At 44.6% G+C, this 21,016-nt stretch overlaps 1 protein-coding gene across 1 annotated transcript; it reads right to left on the minus strand.

Moving 5' to 3' along the window:
• Positions 1 to 50: 50 nt before the first annotated feature.
• CDNF (cerebral dopamine neurotrophic factor) lies at positions 51 to 20,992 on the minus strand. Its single transcript, XM_005304483.5, has 4 exons — positions 20,858 to 20,992; positions 8,947 to 9,074; positions 6,864 to 7,005; positions 51 to 3,468 (listed from the first exon to the last, which is right to left on the minus strand). The coding sequence occupies exons 1-4, from the start codon at positions 20,979 to 20,981 to the stop codon at positions 3,290 to 3,292; spliced, it is 573 nt and encodes a 190-aa protein (XP_005304540.1). The 5' UTR covers positions 20,982 to 20,992; the 3' UTR covers positions 51 to 3,289.
• Between the last annotated feature and the right edge of the window lie 24 nt (positions 20,993 to 21,016).

The following is a 21,016-nucleotide window of genomic DNA, read 5'->3' on the forward strand; positions in this document are numbered from 1 at the left end:
TTATCCATAAATCAAACTGCACTTAAACCATTTCTAAAATTCAAAAAAGATTCTACTTAATTCTCTTTAATTCAATTTTCACACACCACTGCAGTTCCTTCTTTCAGCGAGAAGCAGAAGTACACAAATAACTCGTGGAAGGGTAATTCTGCAGCAGGAAATACTATAAACTTTATGAGAAACCACATATTGCAAGTATCAGAGGGGTAGCCGTGTTAATCTGGATCTGTAAAAAGCAACAGAGAGTCCTGTGGCACCTTTAAGATTAACAAATGTATTGGAGCATAAGCTTTCGTGGGTGAATACCCACTTCATCAGACGCATGTAATGGAAATTTCCAGAGGCAGGTATAAATATGCAGGCAAGAATCAGTCTGGAGATAACGAGGTTAGTTCAAAAAAACTTCAGGACCAGACTCCAAAGAGAAACTGCTGAGCTTCAGTTCATTTGCAAATTTGACACCATCAGATCAGGATTAAACAAAGACTGTGAATGGCTAGCCAACTAGAGAAGCAGTTTCTCCTCCCTTGGTGTTCACATATCAACTGCTAGCAGAGGACCTCACCCTCCCTGATTGAACTAACCTCGTTATCTCCAGACTGATTCTTGCCTGCATATTTATACCTGCCTCTGGAAATTTCCATTACATGCGTCTGACGAAGTGGGCATTCACCCACGAAAGCTTAAGCTTCAATACATTTGTTAGTCTTAAAGGTGCCACAGGACTCTCTGTTGCTTTTCACGTATTGCAAGGTTACCATATCACAGATGGCTGGTTATTTCACACCTGTACAATTGGAAGCATATCTGAACTGGACCTCAATTCCTTTTGAGATCTGGTCATTACTAATGTATAAGCCTGGTTCTTTCCTACTACACACACAGCAGACATCTCAAGCTTGATTCTTTTCTCACAGCAGTTTACACTGGAGTAACTCCACTGACTTCAGTGAATTTACTTTTGATTTATACCCATGTAAAGGAGACAGTCATGAAGCCTGTTCTCTAAGAAACAAAGTTGTGTAGATGCCTTTTCAATTCAATGTGAGTTGTCTCTGTATTAAATAATAGAATTTTGGCCCACATAATTTAGGATGTGGGTCCACTAATTCCTGGATCTTCAAAGGCACCTAGTGCCTAAATACCTTTGAGGATCTGGGCTTAAATATTTTTTTGCAAGCATAAAACATTAATCATGCAAATCACCCATTGGATTTCAATTAAATGCAGGGATTTATGCAATCAAGATGAAAATATCTGGCAGTGAATTCATAGTAACCTCTATCTTCCATATTTCAAACACTTCTAAAGATAAGCACTGAAATCGCTTTCTCCAGTGTACACAAAACCTTCTTTTCTGAAATGTAAATGTTTGAGTATTAGGTCACTTTCATATTGCAAAATGAGTTGGAACTCTGTAATCATAATCAGTTAACCCCAATCCAGAAGAACAATTAAGACCTACTTCACTTTCAGCATGTGAATAGTCCCATTGATTTCAACAGGACTTTTCACATGCTTAAAATTGAGCATGTGCTTAAGTGCCTTGCTGGTCTGGGGCTTATGTGCATACATGTAAAGTAATGACTTCAAACAAACTTGGACAAAACTTCTTGATCTAGTGACACTCTCTGTCAACATTAGTGGTACAACTTAGTAACTTCAGGGAATTCAAAGAAGGCCAAACAAAATATGTGAGAGAATGAAGAAACTGAGGAATTCTCAAAGGAGTCTAAGGGAGTTAGGGGCCAAAATTCCATTGAAATCCTTTGAAAACCCCATCCTAAAAGAGCAAAATATGCTTGTTGTGGCCAAGCAGCAAATAAGTTGGATATGCTACCGGTAGCCAGCTGCAAATACTTGAAGGGTGTCAATATCTGAGAAGGAATGAATTAGTTTTAATGGACCAAAAAAGTAGGTTGGTTTGTTTGCAAGTTCCTAAAATGTTCTAGAGCAGCGGTTCTCAAACTTTAGCAACCCAAGAACTTCCATTTTGATTTATAATTCTTCCTGTACCCCCAACTCCCTCCCCCCACTCAGCCCCAGGCCCTGCCCCCACTCCAGACCTTCCTCCAAGGCCCCACCTCTTCCTGCCCCTGCTCCACCTCTGCCCCGCCTCTTCCCTGCCTCTTTCCACACACACCCTGAGCGTGCCTCATCTCCACTCCTTCCCCTCCCTCCCAGCGCCTCCTTCATGCTGAGGAACAGCTGTTCTGTGGCATGCAGGAGGCACAGGGAGGGAGGGGGAGGAGTTAATCAGCAGGGCCTGTGGACCCCCTGAAGTACCTCAACTGGAAGAAGGAATACACTAAATAATCAAATAGGTCTTTTCCGCCTCTAATTTCTCTGTTTCCAAACGCTTAAATAAAAATATTGCTCTTCCCTGAATATATCAAGGTGTCGACCTAGGACTGGAAATTCACAAGATGGACAGTGGATGAGATAACAGCTTCATTCACTACACAATGCTGGTTGTAAGGCCCCTGCCTCATTCACTGCAGGAGTTAAAAGGTGTGTAATGAATGAGGCAGAGGCTGCAAAGAAGATTTTCTACAGAAATTTCACCAATTCAATTCAACTGGTGAAAGCCTCTGCATAGAGACTTACTGCACTGGTTTAAACATGGCTTATTTATGTACAAGTTGTGCCTGCACATTGCAAGCTATACCAATATAAGCCAGGTTTGAACAGACAGAAAGGCTGGTCTCCACACAGTTTGTGTATTGATTTAAACAGATTGGTTTAGAAACCAATGTAGTTGAACAGATGCAACCCTCTACTGTGGATGCAGTTATACTATTATCAAATTGCTTATAATGGTATATATTATGTCATGGAAAATAACAGTATTTTTTAATAATATTTAATGGTTTTTAAACCAATATGGTCAAAGCAGACAACACTGGTTTAGCTAAAGGTCTATTTTGGGTTTGTTTAGGAGGGTGGGGCTTGGTCTCTCCTCTTCTACTTTAGAGTATAAGATCTCTGGGGCAGGGGTCATTTTTTTGTTATGTGTATGTACAGTGCTAGCACAGTGGGGCTGAAGACTCTATTTGCTATTGCAGTACAAATACAATTTGATTCTTATATATTATGTTCCTTGGTGCAGTGACCTTGTCTTGTCTGTCAAGTACAATGCCCTTTCGTGGTGCTAGATAAGCAACTCTGTTTTTTGGCACTTGTGAGTTGTAACCAAATAATAAGTTTTTTAGCCCAGCTATTCCATTGTCAGTCATACTTTGTGCACAGAGAGTGACCTACCATAGCAAGCACGAGGTTGGCACAAGTATCAAAGGTCTGATTTGGGGTTTGTAAGTGTATACTTAGGTGCCAGCTCCTTAATCAAGTTCACAAAGTCTGTTTTCTCTATGCATGCTCTGCACACTTCTCCCCAGCTCTCCAGGATCTTCTTCAGCTCAGCCACTCTCATCTTGGAGAGATCCACCGAGTTTAAGTCCAGTTTCCTTTCTGCAAAAACAAAGAACGCGAGACATGCTTTAGAGACCACAGGAGAGTTCATATTTGTCCTCAACTCCTCTGTGTTGCCAAAGAAAAAAATTCCAGTTCCTACAGATGTTCCAAAAGTATCTCCTATAACTCAGGTGATAGTTGAGTGAGGGACAAAAAGTTAAACATAAGGGACCCGATCCTCACCTATTGTATATCTGCATAGCTCACGTGAAAAACAATAAAATTGCACTGATTTATACCAGCTGAGGATCTGGCCTATCAAATCTGATTCTGATCTCATTAAGACGCATATAAAAGTGGAAACCCCATTGACTTTAATGGCGTTACTCCTGATTTACACCAGTGTGAAAACAGGATCAGACCCAACTTTTCTCCTCAAAGTGACCACTTGTATAAGAAGTACATGGTTGTAACTACTGAAAATTGGAGTTTTCAACAAAGATCCATCAATTGTGTTTTTTTTTCAACCAGTTACAGATTGTTCAATTTTCTTTTTATTGTTTTTTTTTCAAAATTTCAATAACATTTTTCAATGATTTTTGCAAAATTTGGAATTGTTTTTTGACCAAATCTGATTAAAAGGACAGATCTTCCTCTATCTTCTGAATATCCTACCTTCTGTGGCTCAAAACGAGGTCTATATAAAAAGGATGGTGATTAGATCTTTGAAGGAGCTACAACACAGAGCCTTATGGCCCCCATGTAACAAGACATGGACTCATATAAGGAAATTTGGCAACCATTTTTCTGCCTTATTCAACTGACACATGTACCCAGCAGGACCCTTGCTACACATAGTGCTGTAACTCCTATCTTTGTTTTTAAGGCAAGTAAGAACATTGGTCTGTCCCATTATAGACATTCCTATGGTCCATCTAGCCCAGTATCCTGTCTGACAGTGACCAGTACCAGATGCTTCAGGGGGGAATGACCAGAAGAGGGCAATTATCAAGTGCTCCATCCCCTGTTATCCAGTCCCAGCTTCTGGCAATCAGAGGCTTAGGGTCACCCAGAGTTGGAGTTGCGTCCTTGACCATCTTGTCCAATAGCCATTGATGGACCTATCCCCCATGAACTTATCTCATTCTTTTTTTAACCCAGTTATAGTTTTGGCCTAGACAACATCCCCTGGCAATGCGTTCCACAGGTTGACTGTGCATCGGGTGAAGAAGTACTTCCTTTTGTTTGTTTTAAACCTGCTGCCTATTAATTTTATTGGGTGGTTTGTAGGTTTTGTGAAGGGGTAAATAACACTTCCCTATTCACTTTCTCCACACCATTCATGATATCATAGACTTCTATCTACCCCCTCTTACTCCTCTCTTTTCCAAGCTGAACAGCCCCAGTTTTTTTTTCATCTCACCTCATATGGAAGCTATTCCATACGAATAATCACTTTTGTTGCCCTTAGCTGTACCTCTTCCAATTCTTTCTTTTTTTTTTTTTTTAAGATCTGGGAACCTGGAACTGCATGCAGTATTCAAGGTATAGGTATACCATGGATTTATACGGTGGCAATATTATCTATCCCTTTCCTAATGGTTCCTAACATTCTGTTAGCTTTTTTGACTACCACTGCACATTGAGCAGATGTTTTCAGAGAACTATCCACGATGACTCCAAGATCTTTCTTGAATGGCAACGGTTAATTTAGACCCCCCTCATTTTGTATGTATAGTTAGGATTGTTTTCCAAATGTGCATTATGCACTTATCAGCATTGAACTTCATCTGCCATTTTGTTGCCCAATCACCCAGTTTAGGGAGATCCCTTTGTAACTCTTTGCAGTCAGTTTTATCTTGAGTAACTTTCTATTATCTGCAAATTTTGCCATCTCGCTGTTCACCCCCTTTTCCAGATCATTTATGAGTATGTTGAACAGCACAGCATTTCACTTCTATCTGGAGAGAGACCGCTGGTGAGCAGTTTGAAGTTCTCTGAGGAGGAAGATGAGTCATGATACGTCCTTTTAAAAATAAAATCAAAACCCTTTAAAAAAAATTGGTGATCATTTTACGCTTTTAGAATTTTCAACCATTTTCAACTTCATAATAAAAAGACATTGTGCCTTTGGAGACGATGAAACAGCTCCCACAACCGCGCAGGGGAAAGAATTGGGCCTGTTAAATGGCCGGCTTCTCAACAGTAGCCCTTATTCTGCATAGAAACCTTCACAGTTGGAACTGGCAAAGCTAGACAACACTGCTCCCTGATGCCAACAGCAGGACTCATGCTGTTTTCCGTGGGCTTTGCATCACGCCCTAAGGACTCTGAGCTTTAGCAACATATTGGTGCGGCGGACGTTGGGTCAGAGTAACTCTCGCGGGAGGGGAGGGGGAACAGGACATTTCAGTGTCCTAAAGGCAGGATGGAAATACTGGCTGAATCGGGTAGAGAGAATGGAAGAAGGTGCATTTTCATGAGTTAGTAATTTCCTTGGCCATTCCTCACCACCACTCTGTGGCTTGGCATCCAGTAGTAAAGACTTTATTTTAAATGGTTTGTGTGGGCAGGCTGATTCCTTGTGGAACTGGCTTAGCAGAGCTCACTTCCTAAGCTTCTTAAGCCCTGCCTGGCATCCGTTCCAATTCCTGCATAAAAATTGCTTGCAAATATACCCAAGCGTGCCATGTGAGTGGTTCTGCTCAGCTGGACAACAGGATGCCTTTGCCTCTGGTTAGAGACGTTAAAACACAAATGAAGGATAACAGGCATGGGGTCAGCACCCTGCCAGTTCTTCAAATTGAAGGTGACTTGCGAAGGAAAGGACCAAAGGGGTTGTACTTTGTTTCTGCTTCTTCCTGGTGCATACTGGCCTGAAAGGGTTTTTAATACACACATAAATTACAAGGATTTTTTTCCTTGCTTGTTTTTTACATTATACATTTAGTTTTATCACAGAAAACTACATGGACAAGTGGAAAGAAGTAAGTATTCAACATCAGTTACACAAAGGAAATACAGCCTAACTGAAGAGAGAGAAGAGAGGTTTTTTTAATTCACCATGTTTAAAATGATTTGTTTTTTGTTAACAGCTACTTACCTCAAACACATGAACCTCTCTTTAAAGAGTTCAACACAACTGCCCCTTCATGTAAGGGCTGAGAGAGTGCCCACCCACATACCTAAGCCAGCCAAAGAGTCCTCCAGCAAAAATAGTGAAGACAAGACTTAATGCGCCTGATATTTCTAATTGGGGGAGGGCATTTCTGGCCTAATTTTGGAGAAGCAAAAAGAGTACAAACCTATTTATTTTCCTTTCTACATCCCACTTGACAATGAATAGAGATGTGGTATGTAGGTAGGAGCCAATGGGAATACATGGGGATAACTAGGTACAGAATGTAACTAGATCTCTAGGCCCCCCAGTTTGCTCCAGACTCTGGCCCTACCATATTTGAGCTCACAGATCTGAATGTCGTTCTTCTTCAGTTTCTCGCATATCTTCGACACAGGCACATGAGCACTCATTGGGCGGCTGACCGCGCTGATGATCTTCGTGGCTGCATCGCTTGTTGCCCCAATGTAATAGCACTGAAACAAGCAGGATATATCATCAGCATTAAGACAAAACGGGGAGTGGCACCTGCCAACTGCTGAGGGGTTCACGTGAAGTACTGTATACCTCCAATTCCCATTGAAGTTGATGGGATTTGAGGACGCTTAGCACCCTGAAGGATTGTACCCTAAAACTCGACTTCTACCACTTCCTCTTTTGACAGAAGGACCTTCCCCAGGGTGGTGTGTTAAATGAATGCTTTGTTATGCTTGGTGGAATGTTGGGATATTGAGGTCTGGCACATCTCACAGAAAATGAGGTGTGTTTGTGTTAGATACACCTTATATATGAGGCAGCTTGGAAACTGTTATTGTGCAAAAAAACAGATTTGTGCAAATAACAGATTCCTCTTACTCTGATTACTATTTTGTACAAAGTATTGTTATTAAATAAGCCATTGAAAATATGAAATTCTGTCCCCAGGACATGAATTATATCACTCTGTTAACTCAATAAATCATAATTTGTTACCAATGGGACATTTCGATCTTATCATAACACCTTCTAGAATGGGGTGCATCTGATGGAAAATAATGGCCCATTTTTGTTACGTCTTTCAATAGGCAGAGAGCAAACCGATACTTCCAACCAGAAGGATCTTTGTTTTGTATTAGGGGTCAGATTTTGCCTCCCTTACTCATGTTGAATAGTCTCACTGAGGAAAATGGGACTACTTGGCGTATGGGGTACTATTCAGCATGAGAATGGTTAGGCAGTTGGTGTGCTGAGGCCACTGCCCATCACACTGCCCAAGACTGATTTGTTGCTTCCTTGTGCTCCCCCATCTGTCTGTCTGTATCCACTTGTTGTCTCTTGTCTTACATTTAGACCGTAGACTCTTTGGGGCGGGGACAGTCTTTTTGTTCAGGGTTTGTACGGTACCAAGCACAATGGGGTCCTGGTCCATGACATGCTCCTATGCAGTGTTGATACTACAGTAATACAAACAATAGCAAAACTTGGCTCTAGGAGGCTAACAAAACAAGAGAGGACATAGTGACGTCAGTGTGTGTGTGTCATGTAACAGTCTTCAATGAACTGAAAACAAAATGGCTGCCAGTCTTTGCAAATAACAGTCCTTAAAGATTTAAAGTGGCAGAATACAGACCACCCATGCATAACAAAGCTAAAGACACCACAGCTGTCATTGGGACTGTCACTAGCTTAAAGCCAGGCTGGTGAGGTGCTGAATAGCACTGCAGCATTGTGCCCTCCCAGAAGCTCTTCCCCATGGGGCTCAGTGATTCCTCTCCCACTCCTTATCATCACTTGGCGGCTTAGCAGAGCAGAAAGAAGAATGAAGGGCATTTTTTCTCCCCAGTGAACACTGGGAAACAGCTGAAAAGCCTCTGAATTGTGAGGGACTCAGCATTAAGGCATGGCAGGAGAACTTGGCATTAACAACTAACATAACATTACAGCAGTTAGATACTGCAGTAGGCTTCAGCCAGCCCCAGTCTCTTCTGCAGTCCAGAGGCCCCCACTTCCAAAATGGAGGGTGGCCTAATGGCCTTTGGTCTCTGCAGCCTCAGCCCACATCCTGGCACAATGACAGCTCTTCTACTTACTCAAGACTGTGCAGGTCACAGCACAGTAATACAGAGACGCACCTACCACAGGCTTGAAAAATGTGTTGTGCCCATCCAACTGTAGGGTGTAGGCTTTTGATTAGTGTCTTAATAATGTGGACCCTTATACATCTGAAATTAAACAGAAACCTTCAAACTTATTTTATGTAAGTTAGCAGTTGGTAATAATTTTCAGCCACTGTTGATGTAGCTGGATTTGAAACAGTGACCTACTGGTCAATACTAAATAACAGTGCAGATGAACCAATATTATTTTATCAAAGAACCAATTAATCAGTATTTTTTTTTATAAAGCATCATGAACTTAAAGACAAAAGAGACTAGTACCAAGCGGTGTTCTTTTCCTTTTGTATCCAGGCAGCTGTTAACCAGTTCTTTCTCTATGGTGGCTACGGTGAAGTCAGAATGTTTTTCTTTTAATGAGTTGTAAAATCTGTCCAAAAATCCTTTACACACTGTAATAAGAAAATAAAATATATAAGCCACCCAGTAGGATCTAGCAAAGCTTAAGGAATTTTAATAACTTGGCTAAAAACAGGGATCCATTAGCACTTCATAAAAACAGAAAATGACAGATTTTAACAAATGAAGAATTTAAAAAAACAAACAAAGGTTTATTTCAGCCTTTTAGCTCCCAGTATTGCCAACAACAGCTTTATATGTAGGAATGGAATTCGTCCTGTCAGCTCCGGATGTCTACCCTGGCCTTAAGTCTTCTATTATAACAGGAGATCAGAATACATCAGCATTTTGATCTTGGTTCAATTAAGCTAATCTCAACTAGAAAATTTAATTGTGTTTAATCACCATTTAAAAAAAAAATCAGTTTAGGTGAGACGATACTGCCCATGTCTGGCCAGGGAAGACAAGGAAAGGTTGTTGTGTTCTGTCCATTTTAAATACGCATCTGGCCCCCATTACCATAGTATCTGCTTGCCTCAGTCTTTAATGCATTTATTCTCCCAACACCTCTGAGCTCTGTAAGTGTTGTTATCCCCATTTTATGGATGGGGAACTGAGGCACAGAAAAACTAAATGACTTGTGTAAGGTCAGACAGGAAATCTATATGACAGAACAGGAATTTGAACCTGGTCCTCCCGGCTAGCACCCTAACCACAGTAGTGTAGCTAGTGGGGTGCAGAGGAAGCAGCTGCTTCCCCTCAGCACATTTTCCCCAAAGTCGCGCCTTTCCAAAAGTGGCTGGAGGAGTGAGGGGGGGCACAGGCTGGTTTCGCTGCATTCCGCCCGGAGCTCTGGCCAGGGAGCGGGTCCGGGGGTCTGGCCTGGGGCTCCAGCTGGGGGAGCAGGTCCGGGGGGCTCGCTGCGCTCCACCCGGGTCTCCGGCCGGGGGAGTGGCTCCAGGGGTTTCTCTGTGCTCTGCCCGGGGCTCTGGTTGGGGGAGTGGGTCCAGGGGTCTGGCCACACTGCGGCAGGAGCTGCAACCGAGGGAGCGGGGTCCGACGCTTCGGCCGGGAGAGCAGGGCAGGGGGGTTGGCCGCGCTCCGCCCGGCACCCCGGCCAGGGGAGTGGATCCAGGGGTTTCTCTGCGCTCCGCCCGGGGCTCTGGCTGGGGGAGCAGGTCCGGGGGTCTCGCGGTGCTCCGGCCGACGCTGCAACCGGGGCAGAGAGCGGAGTCCGGCGCTGCGGCCGGGAGAGCGGGTCCGGAGGTTTCACTCCGTTCTCCTGGGGCTCCGGATGAGGGAGCGGGGGGGACGCGGCATGCGGCCCGAAGCGCAGCCGGGATACACCGGCTGGAGGAGCGAGGGGGGGGCGCAGGCTGGTGGCCGGCAGCCATGGGGGGGGCTTCCCCCCCTCCCGCTGCAGCCTGTCAGCGTGACCCGCCCACAGCCAGGCTCCGCCAGCAGCCCCGGGCAGGGCAGTGCCCCCAGGCTGAGCGGGCGAGCCGGGCTGCAGCTCGCTCGGACCGCGCCTGGCGGGGCTCGCTGCTTTCTGCCCCCACCCTGCAAGGGGTAGCGCCAGCACTGAGCCTGGGCTGGCACTGCAGGTGGCGAGCCCCTCCGAGGCAGTGACAGTGGAGTTTGTTCTCTGCTGCTGGCTGGGCTGGGCCTAGCAGCCGGGCCCCGGAAAGAAGCAGCGGAAGGGCAGGCAGCAGACTCCCAGGCTCTCCCGGTCCCGGGGGCAGCTCCAGCCCCCTCTGCACAGAGAGTCCCGGGGACCCCAGTCCACGCCCATCCCCGGTAACCCCTCCCCAAGCTCCAGACCCCGTGTACCCCTCCCATGTACCCTGTTCCCCTGCCTTTCCCTCCCCTTCACCTCTCCTCGTACCCCCGTTCTCTGCCACCCTCCCTACATCCTCCCCTCCATCTCCCCTCAAGTCAAACCCCCTGTCCCCCTCCCTCCACATCCTCCCCTTCACCTCCCCTCGTACCCCCGTCCTCTGCCACCCTCCCTCCACATCCTCCCCTTCACCTCCCCTCAAACCCCCTGTCCCCTGCTACCCTCCCTCTACATCCCTCCCCTCCACCTCCCCACAAACCCCCTGTCCTCTGCCAGCCTCCCTCTACAGCCATGGGGGGGCGGCGCGGCCGGAGGAGCAAGGGGGGGGGGGCGCAGCATGGCCACAGTGTGGCCGGAGGAGCCAGCCAAGGGCGGGGTGGGGCGGCAGTGCTCAGATGGGAGCTGCAGCAACAAGGGAGCAAGAAGGAGACGGTCACGGGACAGCAGGATGACCTCAACATCCAAGCCAACAACCACCTCCTGGAACAAATGGAGGAAATTAGAGGACTGAGGTTGATGGTCCAGAAGAGTGCAGAGAGGTGTGATGAGCACACAAGCTTGGTGACTGCTGACCAGAAAGCTTATATTCCCACAGGTGAATGCGGTAAGGATTCAAGAACCTGGGAAGATGGTATAAGTGTGTGGATTCACTACCCAGTGACAGATTTAGTATCAACAGCCACTAATACAGAGATTGTGTCGACTACAGAGGCTGCTGTGAGGGCCGTAGCCTTTACAGCTACTCAACAAACCCAACCCCTACTGGAATGGAGAAAAGTAGAAGACAGGGTCAAAGAGGAAGTCATGGCTCAACTCAATATCCTACAGGCCCAAAGGGTTGAGGACTTGCAAGAACTCGAAGAGAGGTGCTCCTCGAGACAGGATGTGAGCTCAAGCTATACAGTGGGAACAGGACTTGGCCAGAATTGAAAAAAAGAGATTTGGGAACAAGTGTTTGATGCTGCAGAAGGAGCAGAATAAGCTCCAGAACTTGCTTCAGGTCCAACTTGCTTCAGGTCCAGCATGGATAAAGGTAAAGAACTGGAGAGCCTGAAGGAGTCATCCTCATGTAACATTGACAGACCCCAGTTGTCGTTGGGCAGGACTGAACCTGGGACCTTTGGAGCTTAATGCATGAGCTAAAAGTCATGGGGCTCTTAGCTAAGGCTGTAGCAGACTCATTAATCTCTGAGTGGACTCGCTGCCACTAGAGGGGACAGAACACCACACCCAGGAGGTGTGTGGTTACACTTAGAAAAGAGTTGTAGTGGTTGCACCCTGAGACAGTTGAAATTAAGAGCTGCCATGCCCTAGCTCAGATGATACAGGAACACAACAAGGCTGCAAGGCAAGGCCACAGCCAGACCCCAGCTAAAAAGAGCTCTCCCCAGGAGGAAAAAGGAAGATTAAAAATGATCCTAACATACTGAATGACATCCAGTACTTGGTCCTGCTAGTGAAGGCAGGGGGCTGGACTCAATGACCTTTCAAGGTCCCTTCCAGTTCTAGGAGATAGGATATCTCCATTAATTTATTTATTTATTATTTATTATCCATGCAACAGTGTAGTTACAGAAAGAACAACAGCAGGTGCTACTAAGCCAGATACTAAAAGCTGTGGGCAAAACAGTACAGAAGTCCTGCTGAATCTGTATAAAGATATCCTTAACCAGCCACTGGCAAAGTGACCCAGCACCTGAGAAGAAGACAAGGCTCGTTTAGAAGCCCAAGCAAAGGACTGAATTTAAAGGCCCTAGAGCTGCAACTGAAGACCCCGACAAGGGCAGACAGTTTGTTGGGCTTTTTGCTATCCCAGAAGGGGTTCCTTTTTGACTGTGTGACCTGACCAGAGAGCCAAGCCACTGAAGACCCACCAAGAAAGGTCAGCAACATACAGGGGGCTCCAGTCGCAGAAAAAGGCCTGCAGTACTGCATGCAGCAACAGGAGGCACTCGAGGAGTGTCCCCTGTTACAATTTCCCATAACCCATCTTGGAGCTATGTCATTAACACAATACTTTTGCATTCATACAGGTCCTTCCAGCCAAGGGTCTCAAAATGCTTCATACACATTAATTAATTAAGCCTCACAACACTTCTTTGACATGTTATTAGCACCATTTAATAGGTGTGGAAACTGGGGCCCAGAGAGGTGAAAGGCCAACGTTTTCAAACCTTGGCATCTGCTGCTGGGCACCTAAATCCAGATTGTAATACTGCATGCAGATAACGTAAACTGAACATGCATTGAAAGGGGCCGATTTCCCCCCTCATTTCATGAGTTACAAATATTTGAACTTGCAGAGTAAGTCCTGGCATCACGAGTTACTACCCTGGAGGAAATTCCAGTAGAAAATGTTCAGTGGGTTCCTACTAGTTCCAGTTGTTAACTAGGGATCCAGTTCAGCAAAGCACCCCTATTCAGTAAAGCACTTGCTTAAAGTTCAGTGTATGCTTAAATGCTTTGCTGAGCTGGGGTATAGGTTTGGAACAGAGCAATCAGTCTTTTAGGTCCTGGGGCAGTTGATCCTCCAGTAAGAACTACCAGAGGCCAGCAGAATCTGCCAGTGACTACTTGAATGATTTTAATGGAGTCTATTGAAGTTTCCAGTAGGGTAATCTGGGGAACATGCTGCTTATTTGTTCTTTTGTTTTACTAATGTGAAGTGCAGGTGTAATTTTATTTGCAACATCCTGGTATCTGCCCCGGAGGATAATCCAATGTGTGCATGAATATGATGATTTGCTACAAATGTTGTTTTTTTTAATGGTAACTTGTCCAAAGGTCTCAAGTCTAGCTATAAAGTATGGAAATATGGACGATAACCTGGTGGCCTTGTGTAGTTAACCATGTGCGCTCTTTCCAAAGTGAAGAATTAGGCAGGGAGCTGCTGACTGAATGGAGCAAGAGAAGGGATTTAGCAAGTCATTGATTATTTTATTCAGTTCAGTGCTGTTTACAAGCAAACAAAATCAGTTGGATTCACTGGTCAATTATCCCAGGATTGTTCGGTGCAGGAAAGCAGCTTTGTCTAGGGGACAGTCATTTAATGACTCTTGTTGCAGGTCTGGATTTTGGTTGTCTCAGGCTGTCAGACAATAGAATTTTTCCATCTCAGTGACTAAAACTTGTGACTCGGTGTATTATAAAGGAGGTGTGGTTACCACTTACCAGGCTATCCATGTCCTTTCAAGGAAAAAGAAGAAAAGCAACAACTCAACTCTTGGACAACAGCAACGGGAATTTTATAGGTGTTTGTTATGTAAAAAAACTAACAAAAAGCCCAGTGATGTTGGTTAATAAACCCTTTGGCACCAAGCTTTGCCAATGCTTAAAACTTTACTGCAAAATCACCAATCTGCCAAACAGTCTCCAAGCTGCAAAATACTTATCGGGTGGTAATTGTATGATATGTTCATGCCACCTACAGGAAATAACACATCCCTTCAAGAGATTTTGCTTGTAAAGCTTTGCATTAATCCTTTTTTTTTTTTTTTTAATTGCTGTTGTGCAAGATTGATGATCTAGTATCATTGGACACCCCGCTCATAAAAAAAAATCCTATTCAAGTTATCGTTAATTAACCAAAACATTTAATGCATCTAATTCACTAATGGCAGATTTTATAAAGTATTTAATAGTCACTTTCCCCTCTCTGTGTCCCAGTTACCTCAACTGTGAAATAGGGATAATGATAATGACTTCCTTTGTAACGCGCTTTGAGATCTATTGATGAAAAGCTCTATGTAATATTGTTATTATACCTTACAACTATATCACATTTTTCATCCAAAGTGCTCTGAGAATTATCACTCCACTGAAATCCATCCAACTCTGGGGAGCAGCAGTTTAACATACACACTACACAACAGTTTAGGACAGGAAATGAAGAGTACCCCTGTGTCCATCTGAAACTGAAGAAAGTATTCTGACGTAGGCAGAATGTAGCTACACTGTATGGAATTTAGCTGGGGGGTGGGGAGAGGTTAATAGCCCTAATTTTATAAAAACTTCCATGAGAACTTTCATGATCACAAGTGATCAGAACCTCAGTTTTACATCTCTTCAAAAAGCCAGCACCTCCAGTAGCACGATGCTCCTAATAACACAGTGAGGAATTTGGTTCTGTACTAACTCAGAGGGGAAAGGTTTCAGAGTGGTAGCCGTGTTAGTGTGTATCAGCAAAAAGAACAGGAATACTTGTGGCACCTTAGAGACTAACAAATGTATTTGAGCATAAGCTTTCGTGGGCTAAAACCCATTTCATAGGATGCATGCAGTGGAAAAAACAGTAGGGAGATATATATACACAGAGGGCATGAAAAAATGGGTGTTGTCATACTAACTATAATGAGAGTAATTAGTTAAGGTGGGCTATTATCAGCAGGAGGAAAAAAAAAACTTTTGTAGTGATAATCAGGATGGCCCATTTCCAACAGTTGATTTTACTCTTGTTATAGTTAGTATGGCAACACCCATTTTTTCATGTCGTGTGTGTGTGTGTGTGTGTGTATATATATAGATATATCTATCTTCCTATTGTATTTTCCACTGCATGCATCTGATGAAGTGGGCTTTAGCCCACGAAAGCTTATGCCCAAATAAATGTTAGTCTCTAAGGTGCCACAAGGATTCCTCGTTCTTTTTTCAGAGGGGAAAGTGCCACATACTGGTTCACCAACACCATTTCCTGCAGCATCTGGATTTACCCTGGGGCTTTCTTAAGTATTGACTCAGTTTGCTCCTGCTTACCGCCTGGGATCTGACAAGAGCACAGACCGTGATGATACAGCTGTGATCCACAGCCTCCTACAAGCTTAATTTTCCAGGAATTAAGGCAGCACATGCAAAAGATAATTAAAAGGGGTTCTTTTACCCCCCAGGGACGTTTTAGAGCATATATTATTTACTGAGCACCAGCAGCATGCTGGGCAGTAGTACAGTCAAGGGTAAATTCAGGTAAATTGAGTTTACCTGACTTTCATTTGGGGAATATGGAGTTTAGGTTAGATTAGTTTGCCCGCTTCTTTTTTTACCACTACACCACTGATGCTGGGCATTGCATACATGTCTTTGCTTCCTAGCTAAATATCTAACAGACGTTTCTGCTTGTTTTTATCACTGTGATTTTACTACAGGTACAGGCCAGCCTGCTAAAATCCGAGGGGGAGCTCTTTGAATCTCAGCGTTTCAGGCTGAGCCTGGGCTTTCAGTGCAGTAGTAGCTTGGATTCCTACAGTAGAGGAGCTCACGGTGTGCTAACAGTGCATCTCGCTGGCAGGTCTGGCCTTTGAATGTGTGGAGCACCAATGTGCCAGATGGGAAGAATCATGCCAGAGGTTGCCTCCCACTCCTGGGAGGGGGACTGGAGATTATGCAGGCCTGTGATGACTTGTGTGATCTCCCCCACAGGTCTAGCTACTGAGGAAGGAAACAGGTCTGCAAGCTGCAGACTGGGAAATGTTTGCTTTGCTCAGTACCTGCCACCAGTAGTTTATACTGAAGGCTGGTGCTGATAGTTGGCCGTCTGAGGAGTTGAACTAACAGATTTCAGCAGAACTCTTGGCTAAAACTCTACCTCCCTGAAATTCAGTGTGAGATCTCTCTAGACTTAAAGGAAATTGAATGTCTCTGTTCAGAGACACATGTGACTCCTTCATTATAGTATCTGAAACATCTTCTAATAGAGTGACCAAATAGCATGGGTAAAAAATCGGGACACGGGGTGGCGGCGGGGGGGTAATAGGCACCTATATAAGAAAAAGCCCCAAATATCAAGACTGTCCCTATAAAATCGGGACATCTGGTCACCCTATCTTCCAAGTATTTATGAATTTTAGTTCACAAAACCCTATGACAGAGGGAAGTACTACTGTGTCCATTTTACAGAGCGGAAACTGAATCTTAGGGTCTGACTATGCTGCACTGGGGAGGTAAGATTGCAGCAGGGATAGACATACCAGAGCCTGCTTTGATTGAATAACAAGAGCAGTGAAGCCACTGCAGCACAAGCTGTATGAGCCCACCCGGGACCCTGGTGACTCTAGCAGCTAGTCCGCACTGCTGCAGCTTCACTGCTTGGTATCCAAGCCAACTTGAGTAACAACAGCAGTGAAGCCATGGCAGCATGGCCTAGCCCCACCCACCCAGGACCCCTGGTACATTCGTGAGCAGCTGCTGCACGTGCTGCCCCACAGTTCCACTGCTATTGTCACTCGTGCTAGCTTTGATCTAGCTAGCTTGGGTCTGCCTACATGTGCTGCAATCACACCTCCAGTTGCAGTGTAGACATACCCAGCGAGTGACTTGTCATGGGCATGTAGGAATTCTGTAGCGGAGCCAGGAATTTAACCCAGATCTTCTGAGTCCCAATCCAATGCTCTCCTGACCGTCCCTCCTCCCCCAGACAGGAGAGTGGACACCTTTAAGCCTTTAATACACTTACAATACATTGCTATTGCAAGCTGGGCATCTCTTCCACTTTCCTTATTTAAATGTAACTACTTGCTAGCTGCCCCATGTGCTAGGTAAGTCCCAGGATCAGGGCAGCTCCAGAGCTGCCCATGCACCTTCTGAAGTACTAACTTGTCAATGGAATGGCAGCACTGAGAAGTCTGTCACTGTGCTCTACTACAGTAGCCCGGAGATTAAAGTAATGGTGCGCCACTTTCTTGTTGAAAGTAAAATGTTTAAAAGAATGTTTTGCCTATGCTACTGTTACCATCTCAGATGGTTAAAGACAAAAGAATTCTTAAAATTCCATTTACTTTTCACCAGTTATGGTACTTGTAGCTTTTTAGTCCATTTGGATTGTGAAATTAGATTGCTTAATTTCACTTCCTGGTTGGCATGCATTAGCACCATGCTATTATCACACTGCAGTGTAACACTTAAGATCTTGATCCTGAAACCTGCTCCACATGGGCAAACCCCTGGGCTTCTGGGGAACCACACTGGCTTGGGCCTTTGCATGGGAATGGTTTGCAGGATCAGGGCCTCAATTCTCGTGTACTAATACAATGCTCCATTTAGGGCTCATGGTAATTGAGGTTTTCATTTTTAAAGTGTTTAGAGCATAAAACATGTTTATTTTACAATTTGGATTTTGTTTAAAAAAGATTCAAACGGGCCTAAAATTTTTAGTTGACACATTCATTTAAATCAAGCGTGTTCTAAAACATCACACACATACATAGGCTCTGGGGAGCTATGTTTGTTTTCGGTTGCCGAACAGTACTGGCGTGTCACCATGTCCATCTTACTGCAAGAAGAAAAGCTAATAGAAAAAGATTTTGCGTGCATCATATCAACATTCATCTACTGTTTATGTACAGATTGTGTGTACATTTAGCATACAGGACCTAGAGAAAACAAGGGGCTGTACAGTGAGAGATAAGAGCTTTTAAAGAAAATTCACACCACCACAGATGGTAGGCTAGAAAATTTTATGTACACATTTTACTTAGCACATATTATCGTACATCTGTGGCAGAGATGAGCCACAGTTTCATAAGCTACAAGCAAGGAGAGACATGATGGCAAAATGGTGTGACTTGAGTCAAATTTTTGCCATCGTTACACAAAGAATCTCACTTAACTGGGTGGAGGGGTTATTTTTACAATTGTCAACGACAGTCCCAACTGCGCGCCAATTCCAACTTTTGCAACCTTGTGCACATACCAGTCTTGACTCCCTTGTCCTCTTTTCCCACACTACCTCTTATGCTCAAAATGCTCTTTGTCAACCCCTCCTTAAGACTCCCTTCTACAAGCCATTAACTAACATAATGGGGAGGGAGGAGGCATGAAGAAAACTTTCACTGTATGTTTTATCCCTCTGCCCTACCCTTCACCTGTTGCTTGACCGCTAGATTGTGAGTTCTTAGAAGCAGAGACTATGTCTTGTATATTTGCACAGTGGTTAGCATATTTATGGGGTTCATTATAAATAATATTTGTAACATTAAGTATTTTCTACAGCCTTTCACACTGATCCCATGAAATCAAGCAGATACACAACCTGGTGTAACAGACAGAGCCACACGGATCCAGGCAGAGATGCCTAAAAGGTGGCCAATATTTTGTTTTATTTATTCTATTTCTCCATCAATGGCCAAGTATAACAGGCCAGAGCAACCAGTGCTTATAAAAAGCCCTCTAATAAATGGAGGCCTGGCTCCATGAAATTGCAGCCTTAATTTTGACAACTGAATTCCAACCTCAATTTCTACCTGTGACACATGACCAGAAAGGGCTAAGCGTCTTGCAGAATGAATGGTTTCAGAGTAACAGCCGTGTTAGTCTGTATCCGCAAAAAGAAGAACAGGAGTACTTGTGGCACCTTAGAGACTAACAAATTTATTAGAGCATAAGCTTTCGTGGACTGTGGAAGTGGGCTGTAGTCCACGAAAGCTTATGCTCTAATAAATTTGTTAGTCTCTAAGGTGCCACAAGTACTCCTGTTCTTCTTTTTGCAGAATGAATGACTCAAATTCAACCCTTAAAAACATATATATTGGTAGAGGTCAATAATGTAATCAAACAGTCCCTGTCTATGCTGTATTCTGTTAATTCAGAGATCAAAAGAACATTTTAGCATTTAAATGAACTGTAAACATGGGATATCTTGTATTCATCTCTCTTTGAAATGTATAGCCAATCATCTGCGAATGGTGGGAAAACAGGCAATTGCCTTATGTTAATTTGTGTAGCTAAGTACAGGTGATGGACCTACTTCAAAGTTGCCCTGATTGTCTATTGTAAGCCAAGGGACTCCGACCTAGCAAAGAAGGCCTGAAATTGTATAAAAGATCCTTGGTCCTGATCCTGTCATCTCATATCTGCTTAAGCTTCATCAGGGGAAGTTTGAGTTGCAAGACTGAGATCCCAGTTAAACTGGAACACCCTGGATATGATATTGGACTATAATCTATGGACTACAATCTAAAAGAACTCTTTGCAACTACAAAGCTCACCATCTCTGCTATGAATCTGAACCTCAAGAATTGAACTCATGTCTGTATGTACATTGATCTTTTAATCATACTCTCTCTCCTTTCTTTTTTGATAAATTTTAGTTCATAAGAATTGGCTGGGAGGTAATGTGTCCAATCCTTTGGGATTGGTAGAAACTTTTTTATATGATGAAATAAGATTTTCAGAAATCATCATACCTGACTTGAGTGTCTAGGTGGATGCCTGAGGCTGTGTTACTTTAAGGGGACTGTGTTGCTGACTTCTGAGTAATCAGTGAGGTATAATGGAAGCTGCTTTGTGGTGGCTTGGTAAATCTAAGTATTGGAATATCCCTCAGCTTTGGGGATTGCCTGCCCCATTCTTTGCAGTTCACCCTAATTTAGTGACCTCAGCAGACTCCCTTGGGATCGCAGTCACTACCATTTGTCAGTAACATTGAAGTATAATTAACTATGTAAGCAGCATTCAAAATCCCTGCTCTAGAGCAACAGGAGCGAAGACAAGGGACCTTTGTGTAAGACACCAGTCTGTCTGCCACGTCTGACCTGATTTCCAAAGTTGCTGAGCGAGCACAGATAGCTCCCACTGTACTTTCATGGGCTCTTTGGCTAAGCACTTCCAAAAATCAAGTGAGTAGGAGCCAGGCAGCTTAGCCCCGCCCCATAACCTCTTTAACACTAGCCTGACTTCTCAGATTCAAACCAGTGGAGGCAAATCTGCACCGGGGAGCTGGGAGGAATCAATGTTTGCAAAGCACTTTGAAGATGCCGGAGGAGGGGGGCTGGGCCATGCATGGGGTTGCATTTTCCACTGTGGATTAACCAGTTCGGGGGGGCTCACACACGGATAACGATTGTTATATTGTTAATGAAACGCCATTAGGAACAAGGCGCAGCGTCTGCGCAGCCACGCAGAGGAGAGCAGCCATGGGGATGCAGCTATTTATAGCACGGGGGCGATGCACAGGGCAGCAGCACACGGTGCAGCAAGGCAAGCGGCCCTCAGTCTCCCTGCCCCGCTCACCTTCGCACTGAGCTTCATGTCCCCACGGGCCAAGGGCGGCAGCGAGCCAGGGGCCCGTGCACAGGAGAGCTAGGGCCAGACCTGCACAGGGGCTGCGCACAGCGCGTGCGGGCTGCCGCTGCATGGTGCTGGCAGCGCTGCCTGGCACGAGACGAGACC

The sequence above is a fragment of the Chrysemys picta genome, chromosome 1, assembly GCF_011386835.1.
Source record: "Chrysemys picta bellii isolate R12L10 chromosome 1, ASM1138683v2, whole genome shotgun sequence".
NCBI classification, from domain to species: Eukaryota; Metazoa; Chordata; order Testudines; family Emydidae; genus Chrysemys; species Chrysemys picta.

Coding starts and splice junctions, on each gene's coding strand:
- CDNF (XM_005304483.5), bottom strand. CDS start 20,981: ATGCAGCGGCAGCCCGCACGCGCTGTGCGCAGCCCCTGTGCAGGTCTG. Junction 7,006..8,946: donor AAGGAAAAGAACACCGCTTG/GTACTAGTCTCT, acceptor TGCTTGTTTCAG/TGCTATTACATTGGGGCAAC. Junction 3,469..6,863: donor GATCTGTGAGCTCAAATATG/GTAGGGCCAGAG, acceptor TTGTTTTTGCAG/AAAGGAAACTGGACTTAAAC.